This window comes from Talaromyces proteolyticus (genome assembly GCF_021365285.1).
Source record: "Talaromyces proteolyticus strain PMI_201 chromosome Unknown BGW36scaffold_13, whole genome shotgun sequence".
Classification (NCBI taxonomy): Eukaryota; Fungi; Ascomycota; class Eurotiomycetes; order Eurotiales; family Trichocomaceae; genus Talaromyces; species Talaromyces proteolyticus.
In genome coordinates, this window is record NW_025764289.1 from 1241525 (window position 1) to 1267297 (window position 25773).

The 25773-nt window shown below is 48.1% G+C and overlaps 10 protein-coding genes across 10 annotated transcripts; 5 read left to right on the forward strand and 5 right to left on the reverse strand.

Moving 5' to 3' along the window:
* Positions 1–8: 8 nt before the first annotated feature.
* BGW36DRAFT_61332 (CTP synthase) lies at positions 9–3166 on the reverse strand. The gene is made up of 17 exons (XM_046222471.1): positions 2989–3166; positions 2860–2868; positions 2757–2803; positions 2678–2693; positions 2599–2622; positions 2528–2543; positions 2432–2468; positions 2348–2376; positions 2079–2284; positions 2008–2015; positions 1937–1950; positions 1771–1869; positions 1614–1692; positions 1067–1556; positions 802–1015; positions 508–753; positions 9–457 (listed from the first exon to the last, which is right to left on the reverse strand). Exons 1-17 carry the CDS (start codon positions 3035–3037, stop codon positions 298–300), a joined length of 1743 nt encoding a protein of 580 aa, XP_046067086.1. The 5' UTR covers positions 3038–3166; the 3' UTR covers positions 9–297.
* A 261-nt stretch (positions 3167–3427) lies between these two features.
* Positions 3428–4439, forward strand: BGW36DRAFT_61495 (glyoxalase family protein). The gene has a single exon (XM_046222472.1). The coding sequence runs from the start codon at positions 3676–3678 to the stop codon at positions 4141–4143; it is 468 nt and encodes a 155-aa protein (XP_046067087.1). The 5' UTR covers positions 3428–3675; the 3' UTR covers positions 4144–4439.
* A 52-nt stretch (positions 4440–4491) lies between these two features.
* BGW36DRAFT_401219 (queuine tRNA-ribosyltransferase) lies at positions 4492–6160 on the reverse strand (the record flags this gene model as incomplete). The annotated part of the gene is made up of 8 exons (XM_046218718.1): positions 4492–4675; positions 4741–4928; positions 4981–5058; positions 5109–5166; positions 5216–5536; positions 5586–5669; positions 5736–5986; positions 6086–6160. 8 exons carry the CDS (start codon positions 6158–6160, stop codon positions 4492–4494), a joined length of 1239 nt encoding a protein of 412 aa, XP_046067088.1.
* A 1145-nt stretch (positions 6161–7305) lies between these two features.
* On the forward strand, positions 7306–8033 carry BGW36DRAFT_389553 (uncharacterized protein). The gene has a single exon (XM_046217365.1). The coding sequence runs from the start codon at positions 7429–7431 to the stop codon at positions 7780–7782; it is 354 nt and encodes a 117-aa protein (XP_046067089.1). The 5' UTR covers positions 7306–7428; the 3' UTR covers positions 7783–8033.
* Positions 8034–9093: 1060 nt separating this feature from the next.
* On the reverse strand, positions 9094–9525 carry BGW36DRAFT_306805 (uncharacterized protein; the record flags this gene model as incomplete). The annotated part of the gene is made up of 3 exons (XM_046212183.1): positions 9094–9272; positions 9336–9395; positions 9459–9525. 3 exons carry the CDS (start codon positions 9523–9525, stop codon positions 9094–9096), a joined length of 306 nt encoding a protein of 101 aa, XP_046067090.1.
* A 1992-nt stretch (positions 9526–11517) lies between these two features.
* On the reverse strand, positions 11518–12796 carry BGW36DRAFT_306153 (uncharacterized protein; the record flags this gene model as incomplete). The annotated part of the gene is made up of 2 exons (XM_046212125.1): positions 11518–11686; positions 11763–12796. The coding sequence occupies 2 exons, from the start codon at positions 12794–12796 to the stop codon at positions 11518–11520; spliced, it is 1203 nt and encodes a 400-aa protein (XP_046067091.1).
* Positions 12797–14023: 1227 nt separating this feature from the next.
* BGW36DRAFT_389561 (R3H-associated N-terminal domain-containing protein) lies at positions 14024–15905 on the reverse strand. Its single transcript, XM_046217366.1, has 3 exons — positions 15209–15905; positions 14606–15110; positions 14024–14549 (listed from the first exon to the last, which is right to left on the reverse strand). The coding sequence occupies exons 1-3, from the start codon at positions 15606–15608 to the stop codon at positions 14333–14335; spliced, it is 1122 nt and encodes a 373-aa protein (XP_046067092.1). The 5' UTR covers positions 15609–15905; the 3' UTR covers positions 14024–14332.
* A 313-nt stretch (positions 15906–16218) lies between these two features.
* Positions 16219–19040, forward strand: BGW36DRAFT_401222 (putative aminopeptidase; the record flags this gene model as incomplete). Its single annotated transcript, XM_046218719.1, has 5 exons — positions 16219–16422; positions 16481–17227; positions 17284–17507; positions 17611–17612; positions 17887–19040. The coding sequence occupies 5 exons, from the start codon at positions 16219–16221 to the stop codon at positions 19038–19040; spliced, it is 2331 nt and encodes a 776-aa protein (XP_046067093.1).
* Positions 19041–20048: 1008 nt separating this feature from the next.
* Positions 20049–21697, forward strand: BGW36DRAFT_389568 (uncharacterized protein). Its single transcript, XM_046217367.1, has 5 exons — positions 20049–20107; positions 20197–20271; positions 20349–20562; positions 20612–21051; positions 21101–21697. Exons 2-5 carry the CDS (start codon positions 20262–20264, stop codon positions 21298–21300), a joined length of 864 nt encoding a protein of 287 aa, XP_046067094.1. The 5' UTR covers positions 20049–20107; positions 20197–20261; the 3' UTR covers positions 21301–21697.
* A 116-nt stretch (positions 21698–21813) lies between these two features.
* On the forward strand, positions 21814–25749 carry BGW36DRAFT_350492 (chitin synthase B). Its single transcript, XM_046213320.1, has 5 exons — positions 21814–22244; positions 22521–24256; positions 24307–24491; positions 24537–24703; positions 24748–25749. The coding sequence occupies exons 1-5, from the start codon at positions 22012–22014 to the stop codon at positions 25628–25630; spliced, it is 3204 nt and encodes a 1067-aa protein (XP_046067095.1). The 5' UTR covers positions 21814–22011; the 3' UTR covers positions 25631–25749.
* Positions 25750–25773: the final 24 nt, after the last annotated feature.

A 25773-nucleotide genomic window follows, 5' to 3' on the forward strand; every position in this document is an offset into this window, starting at 1 on the left:
GATTTTTATTTTGATATCAATCTATTCAGTTGTTCGTTTATCGTCTATTCATATGTTATATAACTGCTCTCGCATCCAGCACGGAGAGAATTCCTAAGTCACATCACGTGCATCACACAACCAAGATTCAAATACAAACCAAGATCCAATAAATAGGAAAGAAGACTTCTCTAGTCTGTGACGCTGTATATACTACACATGTATATGTCCCAGAACCAGGAAACCTAAGAGTCACAAATACACAAACCAGATCCAATTTCTAGACATTCCCAGCAAGCTTAGTTAGGGAGTATGATATTAAAAGTGCGTGACCCCATTTACACCATCCTCCGGCGTCTTGTGATGACGCAAGTCGTCTATTATTTTATCGAGACATCCTGCGCTGGCTGCCACAAAGCCGAGCAACGACGGTGCGGGTTGGAGTACTCGGGAAGTGTACTCGGGGTGAGCTTGTAATCTGAAGAAGTTATTAGTTTGGTGATGGTTGAGAAGGAGAGGCTGGCTTACCCGACGAAGTAGGGATGGTCTTTGCGTTCGACCACCTCCATGCGTCTGCCCGTGTCGTCTTTGCCGATGAAGTTGAGCCCGGCTGCCTCGAGTTGCTCGACATAGTCGGGGTTCACCTCGTAGCGGTGTCGGTGGCGCTCGTGAGCCACGGGAGCGCCTTTGTATAGGGCGCGTAATTTGCTCCATTCACTGCCAGCCTCGAAATGGGTTGCTCGTGTGCCGAGTCTCATGGTACCTCCGAGTTGTCTGTAAATGTGTCAGTATCAACCACCTCTAAGAAATTAGCCGACATACTCTTTGGACCCCTCTGGCATGAAGATGATAACATCGTGTTCAGCGTTGGCGTCAAATTCCTCCGACGTAGCATCAGTCAGACCACAGAGGTTCCGTGCTGCTTCAATCACTGCAACTTGCATGCCGAGGCATAACCCTATATAAGGGATCTTTCGCTCGCGTGCCCATTGTGCCGCCCGAATCATACCCTCCACACCTCTCGACCCAAACCCACCTACATTTCAATGAGTTTCGCACGAACTATCACGCGAGCTGGGACGCTTACCTGGAACTACCATGCCCTGAGCTTCACAAATGGCATTCCAAGCTTTGTGATATTTGGTAGGGTCGCTCTTCTGAGTAGAGTCTTCCAAATGTTCCGAATCCACTGAGACGAGGTTGAGTTTGCGGTTGCATCGCATGGCTGCATGCTCAAGAGATTTCCGCACACTGAGATAACTATCGTCCAGCGCAGTATACTTGCCGACCAGGACGATATTTATGGGTTCTAAATGTTGCTTGGGAACGACTGTATCTTTCCATAACTCCCAGAGCGAGGCTCCTTTCTGGACCATTGAAGGTGCAAGCTCCAGCTTGTCAAGCCTCAATCCCCGTGTCAACACGTCCAGCAGTCCCTGCTCATTGAGGATGAGAGGGACTTGGTAAATCGTCTCCATATCCCATACCGTCATGACTTGCTCATAGTCGACTTGGCAGCTTCGGGCGATTTTCTGGAGGGTAGCCTCCTCTATCTTGTGCTCACAGCGACAGGCAATCTATAAAGGATTAGTAAGCTATCTGATTATGGCAATATGTATTGATGAAAGACTCACCAAGTCTGGTGTCAGGCCAGCACTTCGCACTTGTTTGATGGCGTGCTGGGTCGGTTTGGTCTTCTCCTCTCCGTGGATTCTAGACGAAGTTAGTTAATCTTGCATAGAAATTGTTTTTACAACCGAGGAACAAAATCCTGCGAGAGATGGTACTTACACAGGCACATAGGTAACGTTTATGCAAAAGAAGTTGTCCTTGCCGACTTTGTGCCTATATTGCACTAATGCTTCAATGAAAGGCATTGACTCGATGTCACTATGATGAGTTAGTTACCGTGTAGAGAAATAAAACAGAGCAAAGGAACTAGAAGGCAAAAACATACCCCACTGTGCCTCCCTACAGACATTGGTCAATTGTTAACAAATAGCAGGAATAGATAGATAGGAAACACACCAATTCAACTACAAGTCAATTAGCAACAAACTCTTATCACAGAGTGGTCTAGAATAGCAAGCATAACATACTGATGCAAACATCTGGCGGCAATCCAGAATCATCCACAGGTATCTTCGAAACTCGTTCGATATGGTCCTGGATGGCGTCTGTGATATGCGGGACTACCTGGACCGTTTTCCCTAAAAAGTCGCCCTTCCTCTCACGCTGGAGAACGAGATTGTAGATCTTCCCGGTCGTTATATTGCTCTCGTTGGTCAACTGAATGCCAAGATATCTGCCAGCAAGCCGTTAACCCAAACTGAAAGGGCTGAGAGGAAGGCCTGGACGAGCGTCGTACCTTTCGTAGTTACCCAGGTCGAGATCGCACTAGAAAGACAATTAGGTAAGGCCTTAGAGGGGGGAAAACCATCCCAGTACATACCTCCCCTCCGTCTGCAAGTACAAAGCACTCGCCATGTCTGAGCAACGTCATTAGCAGTCCGGGAGGATTGTCATCGGCTCTAGGCTGCTAGCTTACTCCAGAGGTCCCAACGCTTAACCGGACCAGTCAGCATTGCACAGTCATACAGCGGTTGGGCTTTTGCTTACTTCCAGCATCAATATTTAAATATGCTACAGCTTTATCAGTTCGGATTCTATGAGGAAGCAGTGCTAGGCGGAAACTCACGATCAATTTTGATTGCCTAAGACCGTAATACTTTGTAAGCAAAGAAACCCGGTTAGATAGGTATTGTTCCGTGTCATACCGTGACTCTGAGACCAGTAGTTTTGAGCAAGAGCCCGGCCGAAGAGGCTATCAATATTCGTTAACAGTCGCAGACAAGAAAGCAATTCGCCGAACGACTATACCAATAATTCCTATCAAAACCGAGTCAGTACGTTCATAAATCAAGTATGCTAAATCAGATACTCAGATAGTTCTGAGACTGATGCCGGAAAGCAGGCGGAAATGCAATTTGACATATAATATAGATATACCTTTTCCAATCCCGGAGATGACTCCGCCGCTCACGAGAACTGTACGCATCCTGGTGGCTGGTCGCAAGATGCCTCTCGAGCGTGGCGCGTGAAAAAATTCGGACGCGTAAAAAATTTAGATTTAGCTGTGAGTCGGGTTAAATCAGGCAGGTGGGGACATCCCTTCTATCACGTGAGACGCGTCACTGTCCTTCGCGACGAGGTTGCCGCAGAGACACAAAGAGCAATCACATCTATGCTACAGTTATTGGTCTTTGGATTGAATAACTTCGATTGACTACAGCTGTGTAGCTACTATTCACCTGCAATGTTGTATGTCAAGCCACTTAGTGTCGTTAGTCGCTTTCCGTCATGCGGCTCTGCAGTGGGGCCATTGATTGCGTTGATCTATATAGTATTCTTGCCATCTAATTCTACACATGATCCAACATAATCATATGCTTAATATCAAATGTTTGAAGGGAAGCAATTTTTTCTTTGTCTTGGTACGGTGGTAAGAAATTCAAAAGATCACTTCGTTGTCAAACAAATCCGCGCTAGTGACAAATACGAGAGACTACAATTAGGCAACAATCAGTCCGACAACTGCATAAAAGCGAATATAATCGTACAATATCGAAATTTCCGGGTCAATCAATTAATATTTATCTTCGCCAATTCAGAATAAAATTTGAATTCTCCTTCAAAATGACAGCCGCTACACTCGCCAAATCAGCCTGGAAAGTCATCCCCATGTTTGACTCCCGGTCAATTTCCGACACAGTTGACTTTTACATCAAAACATTGGGCTTCGAACTAGGCAGTGTCAAATCCAAAAACCAGGACACCGATGATCTTGCATCAGTTACAGAAGAAGAGAAGAGGCAGTGGTTTTTCTGCTCAGTCTTTATCGGGGAAAAAGCAGACGCCAATTTCTATTTCTCCAAAGTGGCGGCCAACGAGTTCAAAGCATCTCAGGCGATGATTGCGCTGGGAACATCGGAGTTGGATGAATATTACAAATACATAAAGAATCTCGGGAGTGGTGTGGTGGAAATTGCGGAGGATATTGAAGATACTCCGTGGGGGTTTCGGCAGTTTACTGTTAAGGATAATGATGGGAATCAGTTGACGTTTTTCAAGTTTTTGGAGGGAGGAAATCCTGGTGAAGAGTGAGGACGGCAATATTCTTTGTTTAGGACACTGCTGGAAAGATTACTTCATGCTGAAATATTTGGGAATGCGTCTTGAAATTGCAACATAACATATGCGAGCTACTCATGTCGTACAAACAGGAGAAAATTGACATTATGGGTTTGCACAATCCTGTGATCTAGCCAGAGTATGACAATATATTCATGATATTTCTGACTTCCATTCATATCTGGAAGTCCTTATGGACGAGTCTGGATGTGATGATTGGGCGAGAATTAAATGGACAAGTTGGTCTTCATTTCAATGTTGGTGTGACTCTAATGTGAGGCCTCCTGCTGCCGCATATATTCGCTCTATAGTGTACAATATCTAAGCGAAAAGATCCACGCCTACACCACGCAGAGCATCCACCGCCCACTGCGGAGACTTCAACCGAGATCCGTAATACTTATCAAAAAAGTCTAGCAAAAAAGCAGGGTAACGATCCTCAAGGATAGCCTCTCTGATAGAATCCATGAGAGAGAGCTGGTATTGAACATTGTGCATTGTAAGTCTGCTGGTTTTAGTAAAAACCCCAAATATCGAAAGACGTGTCATGGTTGAGGGTTGAGTACTCACAAATGCGCTCCAACGGTTTCCTTTGCTGCGAGGTGATGGCAATACGCCTTTGTTATACCGAGGCCGCCCTCGGACTTTGGCCGGCAGCACGGGCATTTACAGCCTTCTTGAATCGGTGAAAAGTCGTTCATGTAGGAATTGTGGCGGAGATTGAGGACGCCATAAGGCGTGATTGCGTTACCGAAGCGCTGCGATGGTTGTTAGGGAGATTATTAGGGAGGGGGATAAATGGGGATATACGGCGGTTCGAGTCGGCCAGACACAGTCGAACATGTCTGCTCCGAGTGCAACAGATACAACGAGATCCTCGGGATACCCCTTCAAAACACTGTTAAAATATACCTAGTGTTGAGGATTATGATTCTTACCACTCCCATCACATATCGTGGCTTGTGGTCAGGTAGCAGACCGGTGCACGTGTCAACCCTATCCACATTAGAATATTGTTAGAAGAAGAAATGACGGCTGCTCTAACACTTTGCAATATTCCGCTTTGGCCTCGCCTCCAGACAAACCACCAATTGCAATACCCGGAGTTTCTCGCGCGACCATCTCCTCGCAACATTGTCGGCGCAAATCAAGATCAAGACCACCCTGGATAATGCAGAATAGGTTTTGTCGCCCAGGGTATTTGTGGGCTTCTATACACCGATCTAGCCAGCGTACCGAGCGCTCCATGGCTTCTTTCATTCTTGTGGGGTCAGGTGTGGTGGTGGCAATGACATCGTCTAGCTGCATAATAATATCAGACCCAATAGAATTTTGCAACGAGATCGAGTGCTCTGGAGTAAGAAGCCTGGTCTGGTTAATGCTTATTGCCGAGCTGCTATATTCGTTGCACATACATTGGGGTTCCGTCATGAGGACTCAAAAACCGAACTCCTTCTTCGGTAACCTTGGCAAGTTTTAATAGAGAGACCATTTGGAATCTAGGCGGTTAGTCTGATACTCAAATCTACTATCCGTCCAGCTAGGATAGAGACAGATGTACTCACCCACCGCTATCCGTCAAAATATTCCTATCCCAGCCTTGTAGCTTATGCGCGCCGCCAACATGATCTAATATTGCCTGGCCAGGCTTAAGACCCAGATGATATGTATTGTTTAGACACAACATACAACCCGTATCCTTGAGTTGATCATACGTCAAGCCCTTGAGAGACGCCTGCGTAGCGACAGGCATGAAAACCGGCAACGGCACTGATCCATGTGGGAGATGAAGCGTACTAGCCCGGGCTTTGGTAGTCTAGAATTGTTAGACATAGACATAAATTGTAGTATACTTGGACCGATTGATAGCCGGTAATCCACTCCACTCAATACAGCCAGGAATTTCAAGCCTTACAGAACATTTAGCATGTAGATCAAACGTTAATGCCGAGGGCATCGCCTTAAACGCCTTTTTTATATCCGTCGACATGATTGCTGCAGTCTGCACCCCGCGTGAGGCAATCACGGGGATTTTGCCTGCAGTCAGGACTCGAAGATGCGATGCTGAAAGAATCGTGAAAGAGTAAATCTATAACTTCAAAATAAATATTTATTTCCACGTCTCTACGTAAACTTCAATTGTAGGCACGTCTTTTTCGCGTTTGTTGAATTCTGTCCATTTGAAGATTTCTTTTTGGGCAGGTTGATTTCCTCGCGGTGTTGTTTGTCATGTTTGTCGCGCTTAGTCATAATGCTTATGTAAGTACTCAAAAGGGAAGGTGAATATATTACCTCCAAGGTCCCCCTGGCCGATTAGGGTGCTCTTAGTATAAGTTTCTAATTGGCTATAGTCGATATGTATGTTAAATAATCTACCAGAGGTAGCCGGTTCATCATATTCTATGAATTAATGCGTTCTCGTACGTTGATGGGTGACCGACAACTAATGTTGTACTGTGGCGACGGTTGTGGTATAGACACTAGTATAATTATAAAATAGGTAGTAAATAATTGCCGAGTATATTCTCAGAACCGCAGTCATGACAGGCAATTAAGCTGATAACAGCCATAATAATGGTATTGCTGCTCAAACCCGGGCCCGCCGGCAGTTAGGGCTGAGGCACACACGTGCCCATTTTCCGCTGAATTATAGCCTGTTTCTCTCATCATTTCCTTCTTTCGGGTTTACAGCTTTTTTACAAAATATCGACCTAGAATTCGGCATCGCCGTACTAATCGCTGCCCATCTCTTCTCCTGGGCTGTTAAAACAAAAAGCTGCCGCCATAATTTCAGCTTATACATGCAGTGTTTAAATTTTTTTCATTTTGGGTATGTTGTTGTTTCCTTTTTCATTTCACTGATATAGGTTGGTAGCCCTATCCGTCCCTATTCAAGCTAGGGAAGTTTACATGGCAATTCATTTGTTCAATGAGCCTCTTTACAATCTAAGACTTAGCCAGAGAGCTATCTACTAGAACCAAGTCACAGGTCGACGCGATGAGTTATCACAATGACGCATCTTACTACCATCTTCAGTCCCTCGCTTTCGACTGCCAATCAAACATTCTCAACACATCTTCATCCTCCCATCTAGTCTAGCCACTCTCACAATCTACGAATAATTCTGCATCCCCCTCACGCCGCCACTGAGTCATGATTATCCTTAATACTATTACATGCATTATTACGAACTGCTGAGCTGCAACCCCCACCGCTAACCTGTCAAACCAGTCTAGTTCATCACATTCAATACATGGATGTGTATATCACACCAGCCTCACTTTCGATCCGTGCCTATTCAGCACATTACGTATGTATGCATTCATCAATGTGAGGCGCGAGGCTGGACGGCAGGAATCATTTCCAAGATCCATTCGTATGTACATATACATCCAAGGCATGCATGCATAGCCTCCCTCTCAGTATTCGATCAGCTCATAATCCTGGCTGTGATCATGATCGACTGGATCGGAACGACGGGAAGCAGAAACAAAAGGGCCTGCCCCGGAGTGATGAGCACGCATCGATCCTGCAGGCAGGGCAGTGCAGTGCAGTGCATGGTCATGTCAGGCAAGTCACGAACATCAACTGGCTCGGCTGTCAATACATAGTAGACAGGACTAGGTGGGTTTGTATGGTGCATGACGCACGCTATCTCGGCGTGAATCTGGCTTGCAGAGATACATAGCTAGTCAGTGATACTATCAACTAGTCTGCGTACATGTAACCCTGCGTCAACTTCGACGGACAGCCTTGAATAGTCGTGGAGCCTTAGTCGCTCTATTATAATCATAATCAGTAACTTAATCGTTTGATTATTTGATTATTTAATCGCCACCGATAAAACAACCAGTACTAAGAATAATGTAATATTAATATTAATATATTTATCAGAATTCATGCTTACAAAGTACTATATGAAATTAGGCGATAAGCGGCGAATCTAAGCAGAGGTAGAGGCTAGTGCGTTAATGCAAGGCGGCCCGTCCAACAGTGCATGCATTAGGTACCCAAACTCCACTGCGTGGGAGACAGAAGGAAACCAGGAAAGATAATATGCATTGGATGGAGTAATTTGCGCGCTGTTGATTTTAAACGAGGCGATTATTAACTAACGACGAGTTTGGACTTTCACAGATGACTCGATGACTCGATGACGATGACGGCGACGATGACGATGACGATGCCAGAGGGAAAATATCAGATAGTTACTTTATACTGTGGTTGGAGTGAGAAAGATTCATTGGAATATCTGCGCCAAGGTATGAATGAAACGAGAACGAGAAGAAAACCGTCCTTCATACTCCAAACCTAGCCCCAAGTAACATAACAAAGTCGAGTCATTCGATCTCGACAGAGAAGAAAGAAAATATGCATGAGTCGCGGCCCAAACATGTGCCTCACTTTCGTACATGTATCCATTAGGCACGATGCAACATTGAATAGTAGCGGCAGCATTGAATAGTAGTGAGCAGAAAGAAAAAAAAAAGCAAGGAAATGTACAAGGATGGACCCGAAAGGAAGAAAGAAAAAAGAAAAATACCCAACTACCATGACGCGATACATGATATCAAAGCCAAATCAAGTCACTGTCGTTGACAAGCTTCCAGTCGAAAGAAATAATAAGAAAATCCCAGCAAATCTTTCTGGGTGGTCGTACATGGCGCAAAAAGAAAAATCGAACAGAGGAATATAGAAAGAAACCGAATCACTGCCTGCAATTATGTTTCGTCCTAATCTCCCCTCCCTATCCTGTCGTTTATTGCATCACAATTGAATATCATTACAAAGACTCCGAAAAGCCGTCGCATCGTAAAAGTCGCAGATTTCCTAATATCCACTCTGTATAATATTAAGCGTAAAGCTTAAGATAATGCGTACGGAGCTGGATAGTTGACATGGAGGTAAATGCGTGGTATGTGTCAGCCATGGAACTGTCCCGGATAGGTCGTCGACGAGAGCGTCTGGGCTTTCAATTGCATCAGGGCAACCTCGGCAGCGTCTTCTTTGGCGTTGTTGATGTACTGGCCGTCGTACCAGTATCGCGCGGCAATGCTTCGGCCAGCGACGGTGACGGTGCTGGACCAGGCGGTTCTACCTCCTATCATCAAACAAGTGTCAATTAGATACGGTACGGCGGTAGAAAGGAGAAGGGAGGGCGTACCTCGGCGATCAGACACGATATTGAAGACGGGGGCTGCCAGGCTAAACTCTTTGCAATGGTCTATCGCCATAGTAACAGGTTAGCACATGTATACCGTCCTGAGAAGTGAGAGAGAAGACATACCCTCTAACTGCTTTTGCCAGCTAGGCCGACTGTTCCCCTGGGGGCTCGCAGGGCCCGCGGCAGACATGGTGACAGGCTGGTCAAGTCACGTAACAGCTGATTGAAGCTAGGTACACAATGCGAGAGGCAAGACTGAGTTCAAGCTGGGGAGTCGGTTTCGATTGAGTAGAGTATGACGATTGAGTAGAGTATGAGAACCTTTATTCTGAAATATAAAGATAGAAAGGAGAACACAGCGGGGAAGCTCCCATTAAATCCAATCCCGTTGGCACGTCAGAAGTTGGAGCAGGCAGGCAGGTAAGTATCTGCAGGATAACTAGATTGCCCCTCACACCAGAGACAAAGCGGCGAAGAGTGAGTGCCTTATGCATCCATCATTAAACAGTGCGGTGCAGTGCAGGGCAGTTTGTGTTTGTTGTCAAAAGGCCCCAAGGAGTAAAGACACTCCATACTACATCCCACAAACCACTCATTAGTGATTAGAGGGGAAAAAGAAAAAGACATGCGGGTCATAATGGCTGCAGGCAGGGACGGCCCGCCGCACATTGAAGATTAGACAGGCAGATGCCCAGGGCGTATTTGTACGGATTTAGTTAGTAGTCTAAGCGGGTGGTGTTACTTAGTAGTTAGTTCTATGTAGTATGATGTGACAGACTATGATTGCCGATTCGGATGTGACAGGGGGTCGCGTATCAATTGGTGATGAGGGAATTAGGCACAACACAGTTCATACATGTATGTTCCGGGAATGGGTTCAATTGACTGTAGACCGGATGGAGGGGTATGGTGCGGGTGATTGCCTCGGAGGAACGCGAGCTAGAACTAGAACTAGAGCTAGAGCTGGACTCTGGTATATATTAGAGAAACGGTTGACATCCCTCACTCCACTTTGTTGTGAGGATATCTTCAGATGGAGCCCGAAGCGGAGAAGGCAAAGAAACTTGGGCGAATAGACAAGCCTTGCAAGTCAGCGATTCCAGCCAGCTGGCTCGCCGCCATGCCTAAGCGGGCCGAGAAGCAAGCTGATTTGCTAAATACATGCCAGCACATCTCAATAATAAAATGAAATAAAAAAATAAATCTACAGACGAACCAAGAATGGCTAACACACACAAAGAATAATATAGCCATCATGTGCATGACATACAAAAATACCTACTCATACATGTATGCTTTGTACTATACTATGCTGTATGTATGTCAACCATTTACTCACCACTTGATAAAAATCCAATCCGGTCCGCAGCATAGTCGCTGGGCCTGGAGTGGGCAGGGCAGGGCAGGGCAGGGCAGTCATGCAGAAGCGCCGACATCCAAGCGAGTAACAAGTCCCAAAGCTGGGCGGCGCGCTGATTCGCTGCTTTGTCTGGTAGCACCATTTTGGGCATTCATACCTGCATCCAGCCTTCCCTTTTTTTTAAAAAGAAAATGGCCATCGCTATTCCTTTGGCTGGTAGTAGTCTGTATTAAATAATAAATAATAATAAAAAAAAATAGAGAAGAGTTGGCGTTGGCTGACTTCCTAGAACGGAACTTGCCTGTTTAGGTTGGCTAACCCTAACGTAAATGTACCCCTAGTTCTCAATGCTATCGGCTGTTCATTCATTGTTTTTAATGACATGGCTCAATCGGCGTATAGGATATTATAGTATAATGTGGATGTGAGTTCATTCAATACCGATGATCGCATCGGTCCAGCAAGGGGATGATGTGATATTATTACATAAACATGTATATATTGATTGCCGTCTGCATATGGTGGATGGCTGACTGATAGATAGGAGTAAGTCGTCATTCATGCGCAACTAAATAGTATCAGATGAAATGCACGAGGCACGTTCCAACGGTCCTCTAGAAAAAAAAGCAGCGTACAGGTTCACGTAATCAGTACATTACATAGCAGCCAGATGACGCGAGTCAAATGTGGAGCAGCTATCGACGGATCTAAATATAACAAATATAAAATATAAAGTCAGATGTAACATGAGTTGTCGCGCGCTGTAAGAAAATATCCTGTCATCTGTAATTCTGTTGCTGATATTGTGGTTCTGTTATTGTGTCAAGCCGACCCGCGGCGGTGAAACATCTCGTCAATCAACCGTTTCGGTCCTAGCGAGTCTATCAAAGACGGCTTTCGCGTGAGATTCAGTATCACATGTCTCTTGCTATGCCAGCGACGTCTGATGCTGTCGTCGGCCAGGGCGATGACTCCAGTCGCGACGATGGCGCTACAATCAGTAATCAGTAAGTACTCCCAATAGTTGAAAAGCTTGAAAGGTTGAATAGGTAATGGAAGGGACGTACTCGGCAATATCATGCATCCGCTCATACACCGACGCATCGCTGATCCACAGCGAGCAGGGCGGAACCCAGCCGCCCTTGCTTTCCTCCTCCACCAGCTCCATCGGAGTCAATACCTCGGGCACGATGTGTGCGACGACCTTGGACGTGTCGAGGTTGACGAGATGGTAGGAAATTTCTTTGTAATCGCCTTCCTTGCGACATTCCCGGCGCCATTGATATTTTGTGCTCCAGTACTCGAATTCGTAGCGCTTGGAGGGGTTGATCCGACTCAGTTCGACACGCGCATAATTTGAGAATTCCAGAAGGATGGAGTTTGTTAGTGTCTCGGCCGTATTACTGTCTAGGTTTAGGTTCAGGTCGTCATTTATCGCCTCCTCATCTACTGGTGATCGCTTGGAGGAGTAATCTTGCCTATGCAGGAATGGGACTGCATTCGAAGCAGGCCGCATCCCAGACAAGACACTGCTCCAGGATCTCCGCAACGCCGGGCCCAACGAGGGGGTTGCATGGGCCAGCCTCCTTGAATGACAAACCTCGCGGCCCGAATCCCGGCAGTAACGGCGAAAGGAAAAAGTGCGGCTGCGCAGATCATGCATACGCAAATGGAAAAGCGTCATTTCTTGCTGCATGCGCCCTTTGTGCAGCAGCAGCGTATCGATGCGCAGATTCATGTTCCCGTCGAGAGTTGAGTCGTCGTGGCGGATTAGCAGCCGGCGGCCCGACGGGAATACATCCGCGAAGGTGGATGAGTTGGATGGGATGGCATTGGTAGGGAAGACCTCCTGGCGATCGGCGACAACCTCGAATTGGGGTTTTTGGGGTAGGTCTTCAGAGGAGGAGACAGTTGAGGCGTAGGTGGAGTTGGAGTCGCGGGCATCTCCGGTGGAAAAAGGAAGTAATTCGTTTTTCACAATAAGTTGGTGGCTGTAGATGGTGGGTGCGGTGCTTTTCGACTGTTCTGATGCATCGCTGCTCGAGGTGGTGCTGGAATGGCTCGCCGGCGACGGGCGGTTCTGATATGTTCGTGACGGCATTGTCATACAACCCAGCCGTTTCAATGGTGTCAAGACCAAAATGATGAGAATGATATAGAGCTGTCGAGTATTCGTACTGGGAATTTAAGTCGAACAATGAGTACGAGGTAACAAAAACAAGCGCAGTTCCGGCAGATTTGAGCAAACCGATGAATTGACTGGTGAGAAAGGCAAATGACCTGCTTTGAGACACTTTCAGTCTCTTATTTACTCGGATAGCAGCTTTGTGCGGTCATTCTGTGGGTATCAACAACAACATAGCCAGGAATGTAATACATTCATGGAACGCGGGGCAAAACAGCAGCCAGGAATGCACTCATGTACTCATATACCAATTGGCATAATCACAATAATTAGATCGGCGTAATATCGTATTTTAATATCGTAAATCGTAAATCGTAAATTGTAATCGTAATCGTAAATCGATGATTTGATGATCTGATGTTAATAGTTATTGACCCTGCGTGGGCTGGCTGGGTTGAAGGGATACCAAGGAATAACAAGGACGCCAGACAGCACTTAAGTGGAGTCCGGAGAGGAGCAGCAGCTGACGTCGGGGACGGACATGGTTATGGACGCATTGCATGGCATTGATTATTATTCGAGGCCGGGAACAAAACGAGGCTTGATTCAGGCTGCATGCCCATGTCCATCGCAGAGACGACTCGACGAGCGGTGATGGTGGGGGGACGCAGTCGTGGCGCAGGGAGACACGCTGATGGAGGGGGCCGAGCAACGGACAGTGGACTGGACACTGGGCTTACCCAGGCGCGTGGCCTGAAGGGAGCCCTCAGCGGCCAACCATGAAGATAACTAAGATACTGTAAGCTGAGGCAAGCCACTCATTTCAGGGAATCAGCAGCAGATGCAGTGCAGAAGCAGAAGTGAGGCAAGCGTCGGAAACCCTAGGGTCAGCCAGCCAGTCATCCTATTCTGAGTGGCCTCCGCCGAATAAACAGCTGCTAGTGAAGCACTAGGCGGTTGGGTGATGTGATCATGCAGCTGCTCCTGTGCTGCTAATCTTGTTTCAAAGAAGGAGAAGATGAAAAACATGCATTAGTACTGCTACCAGGTAATGTGACAGCACAACAGTACTACCTAATTTGGTGTTGAATAGATGATGGCAATAATGGGAAGAAAGACGGATCGGGGCGGTCCGGCCAGATCCACCATTCATTTTAGTCCATACTGGGTGCGCATTGTAGTTACCCTTCACCAAATATTTCTATTATATTAGTTTCAAGTTTATTGTATTAATGTCTGGGCGCTCTCGAACCATCTGATTCTGCATGATCTGGAGCACCGCATGGCATCACGCATCTCGGTGAATACTGAATAATGCGAGTGAGCTCGTGTTGAGATCGTTGTCTCGTCGGCATCTTCCGCCGCAGCTCGGCGAGTCTGACATATACAGCATGTTAAATCTGGCTTAGACCTATCACATGTATATGAAATGAGCAATGCTATGTATTACGTCTATCTATTGCTGCCAGTGACGAATATACCAAAATGTGTAGATGATAGTTCTATACTTGGTCATACTTGCCCCCAAAGAGGTTTTGGAAGAGGCTCCCCAGGTTTGATACTCAGCGACGCCCCGCACGCCACGGGTTGTCCCGATGGGAAAGAGATCTGCTCTTTGGTCGAGGGAGGATGCAGCCCGACGTATGCCTTTCGACGAGCAGGGTTGCCGGCGGTAACGGACCAGGTATACAGGCCGTAGTAGGTAGCAATTGAATGCACGAGCCAGCGTCTTGAAACAATAGATCAGACATGATTCTCCTCATTCAGAAGTATTGAGATACTCACCCGAACACAGCTCCTCGATCGTGCGCTAGACTCTCAAATACCATTTTCTCTCCATCCTCCTCACCCTCGTCCAGACGCTGAGACGGGACTTTGCGGGTGGGGGCATCATACATCTGGCCGTTGCGACCAACGAATACAATCTCCTCATCCGAGTCTTCGAAATCCGATTCGGTTGCAGGACTTCCCTCGCGCAGCTGCAGCTGTCGTTCGTTCCATTTCTCGAGAAACTGCCGGATATCCTCTTCTAAATCTTGCAGCATCCCCCGTGCCGCACGGGCGTGTTTGAGGCTCTGTCGGACTTCCTTTGATACTCGACTCTTCTCATCGCCGTTGTTCTTGTCTCCTTTCGTGTGGCTGGATGACTTGCTGTCTTCTTTGTACGCAAAATGTGTATCCCACAGCGGAGCCAGGTAGTACGGAAGAGGATCATGCCGGGTATGCGTGGGCTGAACGAACCAGTCACTCGGCGCCGGGGGTTGGGCCCAGGGATTCGTCAGGAGCCGATCTATACCATCTTGTTAGTGTCTAACCAAGGCCATACTCCCACAAAAGCAAATCTATCTAGACATCACTAGACAGATATCACTGTCCGGGTCAACATACCATTCTCCCAGCGTTGTCTACGCCGACTGCCCTCTTTCCCCTTCAACAAGCTCTCGCGCCTTTTCAAGCTATCTCGCCGAATCGGTTCGCGACGATGGTACGTGGACGAGTCGTTCTCTTCCTGCGGCTTGCCGATGATTTTCACGCGTGGAGGCGAGTTCTCGGCTTTGGTCGCGATCGGGTCGTCGAGAGGAATCGACAATGGAGTGGACGTGCCGCGAAGAGCACTGCTACTCGGTGGATCAAGCGAGATATGGATTTCGGCGGTGGAATCGGAAATGTCCAGAGATTCGAGAGAGGCTGCGGTCTCTTCTGTCCAGGCCGAGATGTCGAGAGCCCGCTGGCCGGTCAGCGAGGTTACCCGGGAGGGATCTCGCGGGACAGTCGGGTGGATGGCCATGGCGCGGCGAGTTCAATTGCTATTCTAAGCGCAGAAGAATACAGTCGAAGGAGGCGTTCTTTGTCTGAGGAACCTGATGAGACGCGATGAGACGCGATGAAGAGAGAAGATGGGTTGACCTCGATCGCTGCGATAAGAGCGAGAGACCAACCAGTCTTATCTGCGTGTGCCCGCTAGGGGCGCTGTGATTGGTGGGCTGGCACTGGACCCACGCTACCTGCCTGAGTCATCGTGATTAATTATTACACCTGAATTTTTATCCTAATTATATACATATATATGTATATGAATGTAGAATGATATAATACTACTCATTTAGTATACGGGAGCCCTAATATATGGAATTAAATTATACAGGCTGTACCGTGGTAGTATGAAAGGAGCGCTGTGATTGGCTGGACCCTGGCAGCTGCGGCCGCGGTTAAGCCCGGAGATGACCCTGTCACGTGGGCAATGATAACATTCAGCGTCGTTATCTCTCAATCCCCCCTCTTATTCATTAGTCACTCTTCACTCTTTGTTTGGGCAGTCTATTGTTACTTTATCTCATAATACCAGCGCAAGCAGATACATCTTCATCAAACTCACCCTCGCTAGTCGACCTTGCAAAATGAAGCCGATTACAGCCCTGACCTGGGGCGCGGCGATCCAGTTGAGCTCGGCCGTGGTTCTTCCGCAGCAACAAGTTCCTCTCACGAACCAGCCTATAACCAACAACAAACCCTCGCGGGTACAAACAGAGAAATACCTGATCGAACTCGCACCGTATCAGACACGATGGGTGACCGAGGAAGAGAAGTGGGATTTGAAACTGGTACGCTTAGTCACGATCGGATCTGATAACTAAGTGGCTAGCCGCTGACAATGTACAGGATGGAGTGAATTTTATGGACATCACCGAAGAACACAAGACTGGCGTGTACCCCAAATTCTTTCGAAGCAATGCCGTGCACTACCCACAAGAGCTGGCCTTTAGCGACACAATTAAGAATCTGGCACAGAGTTTAGATAAGCGCAACATGGAAAAGAACTTGGAGAAGTTTACTTCCTTCCACACTAGATACTACAAATCCCAAACTGGCGTGCAGTCTGCCACTTGGCTGTATAACCAGGTGGATGAAATCGTGCAGGAGTCGGGAGCTGCAGGGTACGGTGCTACCGTGGAGAAATTCGAGCATCCATGGGGACAACCTAGTATTGTGGCCCGTATTCCTGGGCAGACGAATAAGACGATTGTGCTTTCGGCGCATCAAGATAGTATCAACCTGTTCCTCCCATCGATTCTTGCTGCACCAGGCGCTGATGATGATGGAAGTGGTACGGTGACGATTCTAGAGGTGTTGCGGACGCTTTTGCTGTCTGAGGATATTGTTACTGGTAACGCTACTAACACGGTTGAGTTCCATTGGTATTCTGCAGAGGAGGGTGGTCTGCTGGGCTCTCAGGCTATTTTCTCGCATTACCGTGAGAATGACCGCGATGTCAAGGCCATGCTACAGCAGGATATGACTGGCTATATCCAGGGTACTCTCGCCGCCGGCCGTCAGGAGTCGGTCGGGGTGATTGTCGATTTCGTCGACAAGCCTCTTACTGAGTTTATCAAAACCGTCATCACCGAGGTTCGTCCACATTCCAATCCTCTCCTTCCACTTAACACTAGCCTAACCTTCTTTAGTACTGCGATATCCCCTTTGTCGAAACGAAATGCGGCTATGCCTGTTCTGACCACGCATCAGCCAGCCGCTTCGGCTACCCTTCGGCATTTGTCATTGAGTCCGACTTCCCAGACTCCGATAAGAAGATCCATACGACAGAAGACAAAATAGAGTATTTGAGCTTCGACCATATGATTCAACATGCCAAGATGAGTTTGGCGTTTGCCTACGAACTAGGATTTGCGTCGCTTTGAGAGATAACATTCATGGTGTTGGGAGGTCCATTTTCATTTTCGCTTTTTCTAGTTGGGTACGGTTTTGATCTTGTTATTAGTATGCGGAGGTAGAAGTACTTCTGCGCATATATAAATACTACAGATATCCCTAGACAATGCAATTAGCATGCACTGGTCTAGCTTATCTGGTCTAGCTTATCATCGTATGTGAATAGTGTTGTTTTGGTATTGTCGACCAAGTAAGTGGATCAGGCGGGGCCGATCAGCGATGATCTCAGTGACTTGACATTGAACCACTCCACCCATTAATTTTATTTTCATCTTCAACTTCTCCATGCCATGCTCATACCATGCCCATTCGACTAGCCACATCCCTCCCCTCACCAGCGCCCTCACGCCAACTTTCTTTACCTACTTGTGTATATACAATGCCCTTCGAAAACGAACTGCACATCGCCAGCCTAGCCGTCCAACGCGCCGCCCTCCTCACAAAATCCATTTTGGCATCCGTCGACAAAGGCGCGCTCGACAAACACGACAATACCCCCGTCACAATCGCTGACTTTGCCGCCCAAGCACTCATTATCAGTGCCCTCCACGCCGCTTTCCCAACAGATGGCTTCGTCGGCGAGGAATCGGCGGATGTATTGCGTGAGGATCGTGGGTTGATGGAGAGGGTATGGGAGGCTGTGCAGGCTACACATCTAGAAGGGGAAGAGGAGGGGGATGATAAGGGAGGGTTGGCTAAGCCGAAGAGTAGAGAGGAGATGCTGCAGGTTATTGATTACGGAGGAAAAGGCACAGGAGGGGCGAAGGGCAGGGTCTGGGTGCTGGATCCTGTCGATGGCACAGCGACGTTTATCCAGGGCCAGCAGTATGCGGTCTGTTTGGCGTTGGTGGAGGACGGGCGGCAGAGGATTGCGGTGCTGGGGTGTCCGAATTTGAAGATTGATACCTCTACTTCTACTTTCACTTCTGGCGGTGAAGTGAGGGCTCGCGTGCAGGAAGACGTCGTTGATGGCGCTGGCTACGGGCACATGGTCTTCGCGATATCCGGACACGGCGCATTCATGCGCCCGCTCAGCAATCGCAGCACCCTCGCGCCCGCCCACGCCCTACCCGCACAACTACGCACATCACCTTCATCACCGTCCGATATACGCTTCGCTGACTGCCGGACCGCCGATTCGACGGATTATGCGAAACACGGGCTCGTAGCGACGAAGTTGGGCGCGGCGTGGCCGGCGACGGCAGATCTGTGGTCGTCGCAGATGCGGTATATAGCGATTGCGGTGGGGGAGTGTAACGCGCTGATCAAAATTTTGCGGGATAGTGCGTATCGGTCGAGTATATGGGACCATGCCGGCGGAATGTTGATTGCGGAGGAAGTTGGCTGCACGATTACGGATGTTGAGGGGAGAGAGGTGAGTTGTGGGTTGGGCAGGAAGTTGGCGGGAGCGACGGGGTTGGTTGTTGCGCCGAAGATGGTTCATGGGAGGGTGCTGGAGGCTGTGCGGGAGGTTATAAATAATGATAATTGACTCAACTTATGAGTATGATGAAGATATAAAAATGAAGAGAAGATAAATTATAGTATATGAGGATGAATTGGCCAATTATAGCTCTCATGGAAATTCCACCACCAATATGTTTCAAGTATAGCGCTACCCCGCGTCCAGCGCGTAGTAAAACCGGCATGCGCCAATCACGTCGCTCGTCGCTGGCACAGGAATGCGTTCTGCTCTGACTCGCAATCTTCAATATTATTTACAATCATTATCCAATAATACTATGAATAATTAACAGAGCGGTAATAACAATAAAGAACGTCCAATCGTATCCGCACGCCCCCAACATGCGTCGTTGACGAACCCAGCGGTGACGTTGGTCGTATTCCCTCTCGAAAGCTAATACGTAGTGAAAACACTCCTTCTGGCATGCTGCATGGCTTAGGCAGATGGCTCCAGGCAGCTGCATAAATATGTTTCAAACGACCTGCCGCGAATGCAGAATGAAATCAAAACTCATAGGTGTGGCATACAGTATTGTATAGTATAGAACGCTAATAAGGCTGACGACCATCATACGTTCGTTATGTCTACTCAGTGTCTGCGAGCCGGACACCGCTGGACACATGATCAGATATCTGCCCAGATCGGGCCATGCCCGTATGTAATGTGTAGTATGTAATAAGTATGCAGGACTCAGATCACCGATGCAGCCACGAATAACCGCCGTGTAAGCCAGCTTGCTCCCCACCCCGATCAGGAGACCTCTATCCCTTTAGCCACTATGAGCAAGGGTAAGAGCAAATGCGGGGATGCATCATGCATGCATGATTGGGGGATTGGATAAATGGCGAGACCCAAGCTTGGATCGCGTTTGGGACTAGTTTGGTCGGACCACTGATAATTCGTGTGATTTTGCGGCGACATGTGCTGTTTCCTGTTTTGGGTCGTCTTGGGTACGCAGGATTACATGTGGAGTGCTTGGGAGCGTACAAAAGCAGGCTGCTGCCGGTCTAGTATCTTCGATGACATTTTCTTGTACTGTGAGTTGCGCTGTAAAGGAAGCGAAGTGAAGTGGGAGAAATATAATAATAGTTCTGGTATGTACATGTGAGGTGGAGTTGCTGTCGACGCATGCATTACGTCATCGGCTACGACTGCCTGACCTCGACTGACCTCAAGTCTGCAGATTCCTGGGTTAATAACTTCGAAATCGAAGAATTGCAAGGTGCGTCGCGAGTGAATTGAGTGAAAATGGCTTTCTGTAAGTGCGATCCATGATGACCAGGCATCACCAGGCGTCATCATACGCCGGCGATAACGATTAACGATTACTGGCAGACAACCCCTTCTCCAAACATGAAACCCACCATCGAAATACATTAATCGCCTACCAGGTGCTTTCGGTGCTGTCCTGGGCATTGGTAGTGGTTGCTGGCATCTACTACTCGATTCACAGTGCCAGTGACACCAAGCATAGCCACAACATCTGGAAACAAGCAGACAAGCACCCCACTGCGTTCTCGCAGAACAACGTCATCACTGGAATTTACTGGTAGGCACATCCTCATTTTTTCTGGCTGTCCATCTAATTAGAAAAATAGGATCATCTTGCTGCTGTCTCAGGTCAGCTATGTCTGGCACTTCTTCTCCAAAAGCACCGTGCTGGTCACTTCCGCCGCCAATGTCGCACCGCATTTCATCTTGAGCAACCTGCTCATTTTTGCGTTTATCATGCTCTGGGTTCGCAACCACTTCTGGCCCGCTGAGATTATTCTCATTGTGCATGTGCTCAGCCAGTCGTCCGCGTACTGGACTCATCTCGGATCGCCGCCATTCGTCCACTGGCCTGCCATCGCCGGTCCCTACGCCTGGGCTCTGACTGCTCTATTCTGGAACGGCGCTGTTGCAGTGCACGCGCACAACTTACCCTCACGTATCGTCGCGAATGTGTTTATCTGGGTTATTTTCTTGATCGGCTGGGTTCACATTTTCGCTGCCAAGGACTATATTTTCGGGTATTCTCTGAGTATCTTGACTCTCTGTGAGCTTTCTCCCATTACTCAATTGATCTAGCTTGCTGACTTCAACAGCCCTCGCCGTCAAGCAGCTCGCCATCAAAGTCATTGCCCTGCAGTGGATCTTCGCCTTTGTCATCTTCGCTGTGTTCTTTGTCGGTTCGCTGTACATTTCGTCAGCGGCCTACTCTGGGCGAAACCTCTGGCTCAAGCGCATCGTGGCTCCCGAGTCGTCGAATGACCGTGAGCGCGAGCCTCTTCTCAACAACCCTTAACATAGCAATACAAATTATACGACACCAACGGATACTCCGACAGCGGTCTCAGTTTGTTTCAACTAGAGCTGTCACAGCTATCCTAAATTCTGTCCAACGCCGCAATGTTGTTCATATGACCGTTACGGTCATCGCCTGTTTGTTTGAGAGAACGGTGGAGAAAAGGCTCAAGTGCTGTGGATGTTAGAGTCGCAACTGATTATCGTTAGTTATTGGTTAATTTTTGCTTATTAATACAACCTGTGCATCAAATGTTACTATTAGTTCTAGCCTTAGGTTGGCTGTCGTTACTTTGTCCTGGTCGATCGATACTCAAATCAATCCATTGAATGGTATTAATTATTAATTATATAAAGATCTTCGAACATATATATGAATACATGGAGTATGAATGCCAATTAAAATGATCATACTCAAACTGATATGGGGCCGTGGTTGCCCAGGCAACAGCCATGACATCCCGCTCCCGTTGCGATAGGCGCCTGTCAACACTATTATTACATACCAGCGCTCCACAACTCCTCACCAACATCGAACCAGCTATTTACATTGATATCAGTTTGACAGCTGCGCCTATTGTTATCCAACTCATTATTACTCGTGTCCATATTGACATCTCGCAGCTAGCAATACAGCGATATATAACATCTTTCAATGCGTGTCTAACCAACAACATATCTGCGCGCATTCTCCACTGCGAAGACTGTTGCAATGGACCCTTCAACCCCTACACGCGGCCACCCTGCGGCCTCTAGCTACGGCGATGAGCCACCCGCTTACTACGGCGAGTCACTGTACGAAGCGAGTATTTCACCCACAGCACAGCATGATAACACGGCGTCAATGAGGCTGTTGCCGACTACGCATGAAGATGTCGATGGTAGCGATTTGGGGACCAATGCCGCCCGCTTCCGTATGGGTCAGGCTTCGGTAACGAGGAAATCGTATGTGGATTTAAATTGTGCTTCTGCCCTGAAAGAACCCAGTGAACCCAAAAAACAAGTGGAATGCAAAACTGTCTTGACAGGGAAACCCTCCTTGGTGCCTACTCCCGGCAGGACGCCTATGAATGGCAACAAGCTGGTCGCAAAGCAGACGGCTGTCAAGATACCCCCTCCTCTCAAAATTACCAAAAAACAATCCCTATCTACATCCCTGCACCGGCCGCGCTCGCTAGATTTGAGTATGCTCGACAAAATTGCTAATCAGGCTCCCTCTAGTGCAAACCCGTCCCCGACGCGATATGCTGCCTTTCGTCAGCGTCAAAACTCAACCGCACAAATGCCCCTTCCAGGTTCAAGGCCTGGTTCTAGTATGGGTAATGCGCCGTCAATTCCTCCCCTGACAATGTCGATGGAATCGCCGCAATATACTTCTCGACCAGGGTCGCCAACAAGGCCATGGACGCCATCTCGAAGCTCAATCAAACATGGAGCGTCTTCATCTATATCGGGGATGGCCTATGAGCCGGCAGACCTTAATGGCAGCCCGCGACCCGGCACACCAAGTTCACAATACGGAGGCAGTCCACGACGACCGTTACCGCCTGCTCCTCTTTTCGCTGGATCTGCGGTTGGATCTGCTGACGCGAGTATTGATATTGGCGACACGCGGTCTTCAGAAGACCCCTTTGGCGGAGATGGGCGAATAATCGGCTCGCGCCCATCGTACGACTCGTTTCGTAGCGAATCTACCATGGTCACTGATGAAAAAGACGGCATGGAGAAGATTGATCTGGATGATCGTGTCGGAGATACCGACATGCTTGTCGATCCGCATATACATTACGGCCCTGCACCCGAAGGCAAACAGAGCCGTCGAGGCGTGCGGCCGGCGCAGATGTCAAAGAAGGAAGTGCATCTGATCAACGGTGAGCTTGTGCTAGAGTGTAAAATTCCGACGATTCTTCATAGCTTTCTGCCGCGTCGTGATGAGCGAGAGTTCACGCATATGCGGTATACAGCCGTCACTTGTGATCCTGATGAGTTTAAAGAGCGTGGCTATAAACTGCGTCAGAATATTGGCAGCACAATGCGAGAAACAGAGCTTTTGATTTGTGTGACTATGTACAACGAAAACGAGGAATTGTTTACTCGGACTATGCACGGTATTATGCGTAACATTAGCCATTTCTGTTCACGCACAAAGTCGCGGACATGGGGCAAGGACGGATGGCAGAAAATTGTCGTGTGTATTATCTCCGATGGCCGTGAGAAAGTCCACAAACGAACTCTTGACGCCTTGGCTGCTATGGGAGTGTATCAAGCCGGTATTGCCAAAAACATCGTCAACCAGAAGGAAGTCACAGCGCATGTCTACGAATACACGACTCAAGTCTCGCTCGACTCGGACATGAAATTCAAAGGCGCCGAAAAGGGCATTGTGCCGTGTCAGGTCATCTTCTGCTTGAAAGAACAGAACCAGAAGAAACTCAATTCCCACCGCTGGCTATTCAATGCCTTTGGTCGTGTTCTCGACCCAAATGTTTGCATTCTTCTAGACGTCGGAACCCAGCCTGCTCCTACCGCTCTTTACCACCTCTGGAAAGCATTCGATCAAGACTCGAACGTTGCCGGTGCCGCTGGTGAGATTATCGCAGGAAAGGGGAAAAATTACATGGGATTGTTGAATCCACTAGTCGCATCTCAAAACTTCGAGTACAAGATGTCCAACATTTTAGACAAGCCGCTGGAATCAGTATTTGGATATATCTCTGTGCTTCCCGGTGCCTTGAGTGCATACCGATACTATGCTTTACAAAACAGCCCTGATGGACACGGACCGCTGAGTCAGTACTTCAAGGGCGAAACCTTACAAGGCAAAGACGCGGATATTTTCACCGCGAATATGTACTTGGCCGAAGATCGTATTCTGTGCTGGGAGTTAGTGGCCAAGAAAGGAGAAAGATGGGTGTTGAAATTTGTCAAGAGCGCTGTTGGTGAGACAGACGTACCAGGTTTGTCCGTCATTTATCATTCTGATAGGATAGAAACTCATGAGGTGTAGATTCGGTTCCGGAGTTCATTTCGCAGCGTCGAAGATGGCTGAATGGTGCCATGTTTGCGTGCGTCTATTCCTTGGTGAATTTCAGGCAGATATGGGAGACGGATCACACGTTGACGCGGAAGATACTGCTACACATCGAATTTGTGTATCAGTTTTTTCAGCTGTTGTTTACATACTTTGGCCTGGTAAGTTTTATTCGATGGTGGTAGATGTCAAGCTAATATGAATAGGCAAATTTCTATTTAGCCTTCTACTTTATCGCAGGGTCACTCACAAACGAAGATCTTGATCCCTTTGGGCATAACATGGGCAAATATATCTTCTACGTCCTGCGTTATGCATGCGTTCTGCTTATTGCGCTGCAATTTATTCTTTCAATGGGAAATAGACCGCAAGGGTGAGTACCCTTATACATTGTTTGACCTCACTAACACTTCGCAGTGCGAGAAAGATGTTCATATTTGGAATCGTCGTCTACGGCATTATCATGGCGTATACATCATTTGCAACAGCATACCTCGTTGTCACCAAACTCAAAGGCAGTGGCTTGAACCTCGCCGCAAACGACTTCTCAAACATCATCGTCTCGCTCATGTCCACCGTGGGTCTATACATCTTCATGTCCCTAGTCTACCTCGACCCTTGGCACCTGATCACCTCCTCCGGCCAATACTTCATGATGCTCCCCAGCTACATCTGCACACTCCAAATCTACGCCTTGTGCAACACACACGACGTAACCTGGGGCACAAAGGGCGACAACGTGCACCACATGGACCTCGGCGCTGCGCAAGGTCTCGGAGGGTCTAAGGTCGTCATGGAGATGCCTACCGAACAACTCGATATCGACAGCGGCTACGACGAAGCCCTCCGCAACCTCCGCGACCGCGTCGAGGAACCAGTCCCCGGCCCCTCCGACAGCCAAATGCAGGAAGACTACTATCGTGCCGTCCGAACATACATGGTCTCGATCTGGATGGTCGCCAATGTGATCCTGGCCATGGCGGTGTCCGAAGCATACGGGACTGCCTCTGGCGCTAACAACATCTACCTTTCCATCATCCTCTGGTCTGTCGCCGGCCTCGCCCTCTTCCGTGCTCTCGGCTCAACGACGTTCGCGATCCTGAACCTCGTTCACAAAATCGCCGAGGGACGGATGAAGTTCCAGGCGGGCTCGTTAAGCTCAAAGGGGAGTTCGAGGGGTGGAAGCAGCATAGTTGGATCGAGTCATTATGGTGGGAATGCGAGTGTGGGCGATTGGTTTGCGGAGAGGGGCTGGGATGTGAAACGAAAGGCTGCCAAGCTTATGTTTTGGAGGAAGTAGTCATTTCTCTTGTCAATTTTTATATTATTGTAGTGGTTTTAACCATTTTGTTTGGCGTTTGGTTGGAACTGTATGAATCTGGTTTGATACGAATATAATGGTACGACTTTACATTTACGTATATCGTGCATTGTAACAACCCC

Excerpts from the sequence above, each read along its gene's own strand:
- BGW36DRAFT_61332 (XM_046222471.1), bottom strand. The coding sequence starts at position 3,037 with ATGCGTACAGTTCTCGTGAGCGGCGGAGTCATCTCCGGGATTGGAAAA. Across the intron at positions 1,693-1,770 it reads AACGTTACCTATGTGCCTGT|AATCCACGGAGAGGAGAAGA; the intron begins GTAAGTACCATC and ends AACTTCGTCTAG. Across the intron at positions 1,016-1,066 it reads TCAGGGCATGGTAGTTCCAG|GTGGGTTTGGGTCGAGAGGT; the intron begins GTAAGCGTCCCA and ends ATTGAAATGTAG.
- BGW36DRAFT_61495 (XM_046222472.1), top strand. The coding sequence starts at position 3,676 with ATGACAGCCGCTACACTCGCCAAATCAGCCTGGAAAGTCATCCCCATG.
- BGW36DRAFT_389553 (XM_046217365.1), top strand. The coding sequence starts at position 7,429 with ATGTGTATATCACACCAGCCTCACTTTCGATCCGTGCCTATTCAGCAC.
- BGW36DRAFT_389561 (XM_046217366.1), bottom strand. The coding sequence starts at position 15,608 with ATGGCCATCCACCCGACTGTCCCGCGAGATCCCTCCCGGGTAACCTCG. Across the intron at positions 15,111-15,208 it reads TAGACAACGCTGGGAGAATG|ATCGGCTCCTGACGAATCCC; the intron begins GTATGTTGACCC and ends AAGATGGTATAG. Across the intron at positions 14,550-14,605 it reads GATCGAGGAGCTGTGTTCGG|ACGCTGGCTCGTGCATTCAA; the intron begins GTGAGTATCTCA and ends TATTGTTTCAAG.
- BGW36DRAFT_389568 (XM_046217367.1), top strand. Across the intron at positions 20,563-20,611 it reads GTCATCACTGGAATTTACTG|GATCATCTTGCTGCTGTCTC; the intron begins GTAGGCACATCC and ends TTAGAAAAATAG. Across the intron at positions 21,052-21,100 it reads TCTGAGTATCTTGACTCTCT|CCCTCGCCGTCAAGCAGCTC; the intron begins GTGAGCTTTCTC and ends TGACTTCAACAG.
- BGW36DRAFT_350492 (XM_046213320.1), top strand. The coding sequence starts at position 22,012 with ATGGACCCTTCAACCCCTACACGCGGCCACCCTGCGGCCTCTAGCTAC. Across the intron at positions 22,245-22,520 it reads GCTTCGGTAACGAGGAAATC|TGCAAACCCGTCCCCGACGC; the intron begins GTATGTGGATTT and ends GGCTCCCTCTAG. Across the intron at positions 24,492-24,536 it reads TGTTTACATACTTTGGCCTG|GCAAATTTCTATTTAGCCTT; the intron begins GTAAGTTTTATT and ends TAATATGAATAG.